The 9,703-nt window shown below is 45.3% G+C and overlaps 6 protein-coding genes across 6 annotated transcripts, besides 16 other annotated features; all 6 read right to left on the bottom strand.

The window, feature by feature from the left end:
- Window positions 1–6,495: a sequence feature (heterozygous, Esmeraldo-like haplotype).
- Tc00.1047053507873.60 (hypothetical protein, conserved) lies at window positions 52–900 on the bottom strand (the record flags this gene model as incomplete). Its single annotated transcript, XM_801027.1, has 1 exon — window positions 52–900. One exon carries the CDS (start codon window positions 898–900, stop codon window positions 52–54), a length of 849 nt encoding a protein of 282 aa, XP_806120.1.
- Window positions 1,020–1,042: a microsatellite.
- Window positions 1,168–1,191: a microsatellite.
- Tc00.1047053507873.50 (hypothetical protein, conserved) lies at window positions 1,294–2,514 on the bottom strand (the record flags this gene model as incomplete). Its single annotated transcript, XM_801026.1, has 1 exon — window positions 1,294–2,514. One exon carries the CDS (start codon window positions 2,512–2,514, stop codon window positions 1,294–1,296), a length of 1,221 nt encoding a protein of 406 aa, XP_806119.1.
- Window positions 2,597–2,643: a sequence feature (T-rich).
- Window positions 2,716–2,771: a microsatellite.
- Window positions 3,063–4,067, bottom strand: Tc00.1047053507873.40 (hypothetical protein, conserved; the record flags this gene model as incomplete). The annotated part of the gene is made up of 1 exon (XM_801025.1): window positions 3,063–4,067. The coding sequence occupies one exon, from the start codon at window positions 4,065–4,067 to the stop codon at window positions 3,063–3,065; it is 1,005 nt and encodes a 334-aa protein (XP_806118.1).
- Window positions 4,169–4,188: a microsatellite.
- Window positions 4,265–4,293: a microsatellite.
- Window positions 4,357–4,716, bottom strand: Tc00.1047053507873.34 (hypothetical protein, conserved; the record flags this gene model as incomplete). The annotated part of the gene is made up of 1 exon (XM_801028.1): window positions 4,357–4,716. One exon carries the CDS (start codon window positions 4,714–4,716, stop codon window positions 4,357–4,359), a length of 360 nt encoding a protein of 119 aa, XP_806121.1.
- Window positions 4,732–4,793: a sequence feature (CT-rich).
- Window positions 4,843–4,881: a microsatellite.
- Window positions 5,006–5,029: a microsatellite.
- Window positions 5,041–5,060: a microsatellite.
- Window positions 5,139–5,168: a microsatellite.
- Tc00.1047053507873.30 (RNA-binding protein, putative) lies at window positions 5,184–6,395 on the bottom strand (the record flags this gene model as incomplete). Its single annotated transcript, XM_801024.1, has 1 exon — window positions 5,184–6,395. The coding sequence occupies one exon, from the start codon at window positions 6,393–6,395 to the stop codon at window positions 5,184–5,186; it is 1,212 nt and encodes a 403-aa protein (XP_806117.1).
- Window positions 6,496–7,305: a sequence feature (haploid, non-Esmeraldo-like haplotype).
- Window positions 6,657–6,700: a repeat region.
- Tc00.1047053507873.20 (cell differentiation protein, putative) lies at window positions 6,713–7,654 on the bottom strand (the record flags this gene model as incomplete). The annotated part of the gene is made up of 1 exon (XM_801023.1): window positions 6,713–7,654. One exon carries the CDS (start codon window positions 7,652–7,654, stop codon window positions 6,713–6,715), a length of 942 nt encoding a protein of 313 aa, XP_806116.1.
- Window positions 7,306–8,585: a sequence feature (haploid, Esmeraldo-like haplotype).
- Window positions 8,586–9,703: a sequence feature (areas not merged during assembly with more than two copies in the genome that could not be assigned to a particular haplotype).

Here is a 9,703-nt window from a genome sequence, read left to right as displayed (position 1 = left end):
GGGAAATGTACATCAACACAGCACGTTCAAACGAAAATAATTTTACATCACTCAGCGAAACCCAATCTCTGCCGCAACATTTCCCTTCTTTAGTGACATTAAATAATTCAGACGTACCTTCTGCGACTCGGCCCGTGCGTCGGAGCGGAAAAAGGGGGCAAAACGTGGAGAATCGCGAAAAAGACGGTAGAGTGCAACGTAGTCATCCTCATCCAGGGTTCCACGATGATAAAGACCTGGTGCAAAAATAAACAAATCTCCCGCTTTTGCATAAATACGAATCCACTTATCCTGCTTGGAGCGCACATCAAAGTAACAGGAGCCGTCAATCACAATGCGAATTTGCTCATCCTCGTTGAAGTGCTCTTGGAACCAACGCTCCAAAAAAGACTCATCTTTACATGTCTGTGAAATATGCACCTCATCCGTATGCTTATAAAGGCGTTCCTTCACCAACTGCCTGACAATGGAAAAGTCGTTCAAGTTTATATCATAGTAAATGACGCCGAGATCCTTCAGTTGCTGCAGCGTCACGGGCGGAGTGTCGCGTTTCTTCCCTTTTTTTAAGCTCGCAGTTCGAAGCGTTGGCTTTGAGGTTTCGTCGTCAAGGTACCATGCTTGTACCAGACCCTCGCTAACAACGGAGGGTGGTACGGGAGGAAGGTTCTGAATGATATCCGTCCCAAGTTTGCGCCATTCCTCCTCCTGTTTTATACGTCTCTTCTCCGCCTCAATAAGGCGTTCCATCTCCTCTCGCTTCCTCCGCTCCTCCGCCTCTTTTTCTTGTGCCGCACGTCGCTCACGTTCCTCTTTCTCCTGCTGCCGCTTCCTGTCACGCTCAAGTATCTCCTGCTCCTCCTGGAGCCGCTGAGCCTCAGAGATGGGATTAAAGGCGTCCATCTGCAAACTCTTCTCTTATTGCTTCTTCTTCTTTGCGTTTCACTTCTATCCTTCGAATTGCCCTCACCTCTCGGGCCAAAACTGCGCAGAATTACGTAGTGAGAAACGCAAATTGACGCAAAAAAAAAAAAAAAAAAAAGAACAGGAAGTGTCAAAAACAATCTAAAACTTAATTTACAAATTAAAAAAAAAAAAGTAAAGGAAAAAAAATGCCAAACTCAGAGCGTCTTTGTCTCCTTTCCATATCCTTTTTTTGGTTTCATCCATAAAAAAAAAAAAAAAAAAAAAAAAGGTAGAAACAAACATCGACAACTTTAAGTAAACGGTGTGCAAAAAGCACTTTTTTGTTTGTGTGTGCGTGTGTATTCCCCATCCTGCTGGCTGCAGGCGGTGCTACAACAGCTGGAGACGACCGTGCGGTGCCGTCTTCCTGCGACGTCGCTCGTAATCCCGTGAGATACGAAAGCACGCCAGAGCACCATCTCGCTGGCCAAACAAATTAATCGATAAACGAAAGAAATCTGAAGCATAGACACTGTCATGCCAACGCAACACCTTCGCAAGGACACGCTCTTTGATTTCTGGTACCGATGACGAAAGACGTGCAGCCGCCACTTCCTCCGAAATCTGTGCATACCGCCACCTTGCCCGAGCAATTGCCTCGCGTAAATCTAGCGGGTCACACCCTAGGAGACGCACCCCAATTTCTCTGGCCTCCCTGGAAGAAAAGTAGTCCCCATTACTTAGAAGCACAGCGTAAATGTTTCGTAGCATAAGAGCGTCTCCGCTAACACGTGTTGCTTGATACCACATAAAAGTCCTACGGATAGAATCCTCCGTCAGCCAAGGGATTTTGCGACCCATATTCAGCCTACATGAACACTCTAAAAAAAGTTCCGCCTCGGGAGTGGCATTGCTCCGCAAAAGTGCCTCTATTTTTACCCAATCGGTATTGTAAAGAAGACAGTTGTACTCGTAAAGTTCACGTTTAAGTTTGCGATACCTCTCCGCAACCTGAAACACCGTACGACGACAGCCAATGCGCTGAAGAATGTCATCCACAAGTTTGCCCCATCGACCGCTTACCGGGTCATGCATGTCGATGAGGTTATCCTCCGTGGACGAGAAGGGGTCCGGCGAAGCTATCACTTCCTGATAATACTGCAGAAAACATTGAAAACCGTCTACGCTCCGAGTAGAACTCGAGTCGTAGTTGACGGCATTCGCCACAACCTGCCACTGCGCAGAATTGCCCTCCTCCCAATTGTCTAAACCCAGGAGCTCCACCTGTCTCTTCATCAACCTTTTCGCTCGATGGCTCCAGCGAAAGTTGGGTGCAAATGCATGACAATACCATGGCGGCCGCATAAGGGAAGCAGGCGCATACATCTGGGAACCACAGCAAAATTTAAACCATAGGTCCACGTCAGCCCGAAGAAGTTCTTTTCGGTTAGGCTGCCGCTGTGCAGCTTCTCTCCGCATTAATGCAAAAAGAACATTATCTGTGAGCACACGGCGAACCTCAATCGCCTCAATCAAAGAGCGAACATATGACTGAATCCGTCTGTTTTCACGCAGTAAACGATCAAGCGTCTCCTCTTTAATAGTCGTCATGTGTGGTTCATTCGATCTTAGCCCCTTTTTTTTCTTTTCTTTATAAAGCCACATGAAGGTAGAAGAAAAAAATGCCCAAATGAAAAACAAAAAGGAATAGAAAAAAATAAAGACAAAAAAAAAAAAAAAGGCAACACAAACGAAATAAAGGCAAAGAAAATAAAAATAAAACATGAAAAACCTTCAAGCGAAATGGTGCAAATATAAATAAATAATATATATATATATATATAGAAAAATATAGATATATGTACATACACAAATGCATGTATGCACACACGCATTTACAAAAAAGAAACGTTGCTAAAAGGAACGCTGCTGACAAGACGGGGCACGACATACTCAAAAAGTGCCAGTAACCAACCACAAACAAACAAACAAAAAAAAAAAAGATTCGTATTTTAAAAAAACACGTTCTTTCAGCGCATACAAACATACACAAATGAAAAAAAAAAAAAAAAAGAGGGTCCTCAAAAAAGTATAAAATTTAGGAAAAAAAAAACAAATCACGTGGCAAATGCACTTTTTTACTATTGGCAGTGCCTAAGCTACACCTTCACTGTGGCCAGAAAGATCTTTCCATTAGCACATGAAACAATCGCTTGAAAAGGATAGTGATGTGAAACATGTATGTTCATAAGAGAGACAGGCAATTCGCACGAGGCCAATAATTTTCCAGTAGAGAATGACGTAACAAGAACTTTATGTGATTTTGATGTTATGGTCCATAGAAGACCAGTTTTTTCGCAGTATCTTGAGACCAACGGAACGTTATCTCCCATTTCGGATGATAAACGAGTGGAAACCTCCTCCATCTCTTCCCCCGACACGCAGTCAAACACCTGTATCTGTCTTTCCGGCTTTTTTGAGGTGACAATGATGCAGGTGGTATTGGGGAGAGGCTCAATACTGTCAGCTGCAATCTGTGTACCCAAAATCTGCTTTCGAGACTCCAAGCTACGCATATCCCATACCTGAATTGGGCTTCCCCACCCGCCACTAACAGCGATTGTGGGTGTGACAAAACGAACGGAAAAAATACGGTTTGTATGCGTTGCGCGCAAGTACCCGTCATCGTCAAAACCCTTGCATAAGGTATCTTTCAACTTACCAGCTGAATCGTACTGGCGAACAATACGATCACTACCAGCCGTGAGGAAATCGCCTGCATCCAAAGAGACTTCAACACATGTAATTTCATTATCCACCTCATGCGCTTTTGCTGTACGCTCAATTTGGCCTCCGTCCCACCTCCAAACAAATACACCCCCTGCACTTGAGACAGAAACTAAGTCGTACACATCGTCTTCCTTTTGTGTAAACCAACAGACGCCGGTGCTAGGCAAGCCATCGTACGATTTGCCCATCTGAGTCCTGTGCCGAACATGCAGTGTTTTAGGGTCCAAGATAAGAAGCGAGCCGTCACCGAGCACACATGCCAGATATTTTCCGTCCGGTGAAAAAGGGGTACTGTAGACATGATCCGAAGATTCAGAAACCCTGACGAGACTGCCAAACATACATTCCCCCTCCACCTGAGTCACAAACTCCATTTTTTACTTATTTATAACACACAGCGCTAAGACCATCGACATGAAGCAAAAAAAAAAAGCAAAAGCAAAGTCCGTATCAAAATAAATTAAAAAAAAAAGGCACATACATACATACATACATGAGTCGCAATGCAAGCAAAAGAAACAAGTACAGCAATAACACCAGAGAAAATAATTTAAAAAGATCAAGAAAAACGTTTTTTTTTTTTTTTTTTTTTTTTTCTTTAAGGAATAAAAAAAAGAAACAACTACAAAAATACATGCATTTCACACATAAAATAGTTTCGTTTTACAGTGCGTACACTATTGACTTCCGTCCAAGAGCAAAAAACACAGTGAGTACGACCATGACTCCCGAGTACGCGATTGCCTCGGTAGTTGCTATCGCCTTGTCAGAAAAGGTCCAAAATACGCAGGCCACCGCCAAACAAATTATAGCAAGTGACAAAAAAGCATGCAGCATGCCAACTAACCAGTAGAGGGCCACAATCAGCACCCAACGCCAGTTTGACCGAATTAACCGACGACAAGCAAAAAGACCCACAAGAACATAAATAATGGAAGTAACGCAGCAGGAGATAAAAATCAAATTTCCCCATATAAACCCTATTTTATTTGTGGAAGCATTACCCACGCCTAACCCAAGCATTGCACAGCTGTAATTAAAAGAGCAAAAAGAAGAAGAAAGAGGAAAGAATAAAAATAAAAAGAAGAAAACAGAAAAAGTCATGAATAATACTTTATTAAACATAAACATTTCCACAGACACACACACTAATAATAATAATAATAATAATAATAATAATAATAATAAGCTTATTGTAATTTTCAACTAGCGTTACAGCGTCAGCATGAGAAATGACTCTTAATATGTAAGGAACTGATGCTATTTTAAAAACATCAATACAGTAATCTAAATGTATCACTGCTTACCACATTTGTTGTTGTTGTTGTTGTTGTTGATTTGCCTTTCCTCTCTCTCTCTCTCTCTCTTTTGCTTCTCATTTTTCATTTTTGTTTTTTGTTTTGTTCATTTAGCGCGATTGTCCTTGCTTCTTAAAATAATGGAATAAAGAAAAAAAAAAAAAAAAAGAAAAAAAACCGTTTTGGTTGGGCTCAAGGGTAAAGAACGACTGACATCACCTTACCATCGGGAAAGATGGTGCCGTTGAGTTGTTGAACAATAATTGCGTGTAACCCCCGGTCCACCATTCTCACGGCTGCCCCAGCATCATCAAAAATATCCTTAGATTCTACCTTCCCATAACACTGTAAGAGTGACAACAGGGTTGATTCTGTCAATGATACACCGGTAAAAAGTAAATCACCGCTGGAGGGAAATAAGTCCAGTTTGGATTTAAAAACTACGGGCGGAGACGGATATACCGGCACTACGGGTGATGGAACCATCGGAGAGTATATTATGTGGGGCGATGCCGCCGGACTAAGCGCAGGCCGTGGATAAAAAAAGGGGAACGGAGCTGACATTCCCAGTACAGGAAAGGCGGGTATTGGGGAAACCACCGAAGCTGAAGAATTAAAAAGTTGGTATTGTAGCTGGTGCTGCCCATATTTGGGTGAATGCCTCTGCCGGTTTTTGTTACGTTCCTGTCGTTGTTGCCTAACTTCAGCCGTCTCTGAATATTTGATCTCCAGCTCCGCATCCCAGTTTTCAATGCGAATGGTCTTCCTTGCTTTAATCGCCTCCGTCGCCTCATCAATAGATGAAAACTGCACAAAACCGGAACCCTTGCACTGTCCAAGAGGATTCATAAGTACGGCGGAGTCTACAATGCTGCCAAAACGCGAAAAACAATGCCGAAGATGATCCTTGTTTGCCCACTGAGGTAGCCCTCGAATAAAAATACGATCATTAGGTATTTCATCTACCCCCTCATCATGCATCGCAATAGACACATGCAAGAACATGGAGCTATTTGGTGTGGGATGTGTCAAATGTGTCGCATTGATCGCAGCATGCGCAGACTCGGGCCTTCGAAACATTACAAATGCAAAATGACGTTGTCTCACAAGTCTTGTAGAAATAATCTCGCCAAATTCCTGAAACTTTTTCCGCAAGTCGTTCTCGTCCCATGATGGGGGGAGTCCTGCCACAAAAATATTTGTAGAAACATGTGGAGTAACAGATGTCACAGGAGTTGTTCCTGTGCTGTTTTCATTTTCCTCCGGAGGCTCTGCCGTAACATCCACACGCAGCGATGGTTTGTACACTTCCTCCAAAGGTTCCAAAACCTCATTGGGCAGTGCGCCATCCATCCCTTCTGTTTTGTGAATGGCCCTATCAAACTTTTGTTTCCCCCCCTTCATGCATGAAGTGTATACAACATTGTTAATTCATTGAGTTTGTCACATCAAAGGGTGCATAAAAGAAAAAGATAGTGTGACCTCGAGAAATTAGAGACGTATAATAATTAATAATAAGAGGTGGGAGGGGGGGGCTATTCGCTTAAACAATTTCCTCAAAGATAATAATATCAACAATAATCACAATTCTAATTGCAAAAGAACATGCCATTTATAAGTTTCGTTTTTTTTTGTGTTTTTTTTCCATTCCAACTTCTCCATACACTTTTCCTCTCTCTCTCTTTCTTTCTTTCCCCCTCCTGTTCTCTGCCTTAACACTACTAAGCGTTCAGGTTACCTTCTAGAATTTTCTTCGCCCCCTCGTCGCCAATATTTACAAGAAGTTGAAGCAGCCACTTTTTTATATTGGGATTGCCTTCAAGTGCTTGCTTGTACGTGTCATTGCGAAGCACCTCTGGTAGGCACCGAGAAAGTGCTTCGCAAGCACGAGGATTCTCGGAAAGTCGCAAATAACAACGAATGATGTACCGAAGAAGACGCGCAGTACATTCTTTCGATCCCACCATGTTCTGCAGAACCGCCGCGACGGCCTTAAATCGTTCTGGCGTCTGACAGACATACTGCAGACCGAGATCTGAGAGCAAAAGTTTCTGCACAATGAAGGTGGCTAGAGTCCGTGAGAGCTCTAGTCCATATTCCATTATTTTAAGGCACAGAGGGAATATCTCCGTGCTAAGAAGATACTGCATCACATCGTTGTCGTCCGTCTTGACAAGAGCACCAATGACGCCAAGTGAAGTCAGACGAAGGCCCTCCGTCACATTCCCCGTTCCGCTACCCGTCCCGCGAAGAAATGGATATAGAAAGAGGCAAATATGGGCTTCCAAAAATAATTTACGGGTAGAATCATCGTACGCAACGCTCTGTAGAAGTGTAAGGACACTCCCCACGCGGCTTGTTGTCGACTTGGAAAGCAGCTCTGGGGAGTGAAGAAGCGGATAGACAGAGATGATCTCTTGCAGCAAAATAGCCATAGTGCCTACACTGTACCACAAGAACGGTCCAAGTTTTTGAAAGGAATCTCTGTGTTTGGCCAGCTCTAAAATTGCCTTCTCACGCAACTCCAGCTTAAAGAGGCTTTCAAGAAGGTTGAGCATATTCCTCGTCTCCGGAGACACAGTGGCCATTGTAGGGTAAGGCTTCATCGTCGGCTGCTGTGAGGGGTAAATTGCATACTGCATATACGGTGCACCCTGGTGCATGGCTGACAGCTTTACTATAAAAACTTAAAGAAAAAAGCAAATAAAAAGAAAAAAAAAAATTTTTACTCGCCAGAACACAAACGCGCACACGCACACCTCATGAAATTCCAAAGTGAACCCTCTCCCTTTTGACGTTTTTTTTTTATTTTTTTTCTACTCTTACCAGCGCGTCTAGCCACAGGATGCCATCTGAGTGCCGAAGAGGTGGTCGAGCAGCGACAAAAGTTTCCTGCTATGAAGCAACTGCCATTGAGAGAACTTTTCGGTGCGGAGGCCCTGTTCAATGCCCAGCCGTTGGCGCACAGCCAAGGTGCCTGGACATTCTAGAAGCAGATGGTGCAAGGTTTCCTGCGGGCCAATTGGCGTGCTTGTGGAATCTGGCTGATCCTGCGGCAGCAGAGATCGCCTCCTGGCACTTCTGTTTAGATGCCGTGTGGCGTCTGGGTTGTGTGCGCAGCGAATTCTGTGCTGTGCGGTGCTTCTCCGTGTGGGGAAAACCATGTCACAGAAATCGCATTTGAGCTCGGGAAGCGGTGGAGGATGTTCCGGATGAAATGACCGACAGTGACTGACGAGATTCGAGAATCCCGTCAATGTAGAATCACAGTACGGACATTTCTCCTTCCGACGACGTGTGATGGTCCGTCTCCTTACTGGAGAGACGTCTTCCTCCCTTGCCGACGGGGGAACAGTGTCCGTCCCCGGTGCAGTTGGATCGTTGTTGGAGCGCATATATGCAGACTGTTCTGGTGAGATGTTGCAGAAACGGCATTGGTTCGTGCAATCTCTCACAGCCCAGTATAGTCGACCCCAGAGCTCAGATTCGCCGCACCTTGCCCTTGCGAGGTGAACCAGTTCTTGACGGTGAAGAACTTCCTGAGTGATCAGGTCCTTGCCGCTGAGATCTGATGGCCTTGTGCCGCAAAGTAAGTAGCGATGAGTGTCTTGACGAATCGTACTACGCCACTTGTTGGTGAGCTGGGTAGTAAAACATGTCAGCAGATCCGTATGCCATAAAGGTGCAATTCCTTGCTCCGTGTATTGTCCAGTCTCCATAGTCTGCGTCGCATACTGATCTGCAAGCTCGTTAGCATGTATTCCACAATGTCCGTAACAAAACTGCAGGTGCACGGACCAGCCAGCACACGTCAGTGTTAAGAGACGCTGCCAGATCCGATCCTCCGTCCAGTCTGTCTGACTGAGCGGGCCCTTATTTAAAGCCGCAAGAAGAGACTGACTGTCTGTAACCACAAGCAGGGTTTTACGCCTGTGTTGGATACGAGGGATAATCAGCTTTTCTAGGGCTAGAAGCAGCGCACGGGATTCCGTCCTGTAGCTGCATGGGCGTGCACCGCAGTTTATACTGGCCTTTTCTATTATCTCCGATGAATTGAGGGATGAAAGCAGGATTCCAACCCCGGCTGACTTGGGAACGTCGACACCGCCATCCGTCGCGAGTATCCACGAACGATGACTGTGCAGCGCTAGAGCCTCTTCGCTGACCCTGCGCTTTTCCCGTATCAGCTCTTCCTCGTCAGTTATTGAGTGGTCTATCGGAAGTTCCACGTCAATGCTGACCCGGTGTGCGGAGGCCGCAAACCAGGGAGGAATGGAGCTGCGAAAGAACCGCTCTTCGCGTGGTGAGCTCTGAGTGATGCCATAGTCCTTTGTGTATGCGTCTACGAAGGCATATAGCTCGTCCCGAGATAATGGCGAGATGCGGAAACCTGCGCGGGGCGGTGGCTCAGGCGGAGGTCTTCGCATCCAGTCCATCTGACATGCGCGTGTGTTCTCAAATATGGAGAGCCGCGCGCGCAGGCAAAGGACGTGAAGCGGCGGCATATTAGCCTCTAGAAGTGCGGATTCCGGGTCGACAGTGCTCGGAACTCCACTGACAATGCGTGCCAGGGTTGCATACGTCTTCTGCATCTCATTCTTCGCTGAATCCGTCGCTACTGCCCATATGAGCTCGCTGCCATAGCGTATTTTGAAGCACCATATCCAATGACGAACGTGCGTAAGTCATGTGGAGATGGTCCCGCCTCTTAT

This window comes from Trypanosoma cruzi, genomic scaffold (genome assembly GCF_000209065.1).
Source record: "Trypanosoma cruzi strain CL Brener 1047053516507 genomic scaffold, whole genome shotgun sequence".
Taxonomy (NCBI): domain Eukaryota; phylum Euglenozoa; class Kinetoplastea; order Trypanosomatida; family Trypanosomatidae; genus Trypanosoma; species Trypanosoma cruzi.
The sequence above is the reverse complement of the archived record's forward strand: the minus strand, read 5'-3'. Positions and strand labels throughout refer to the sequence as shown.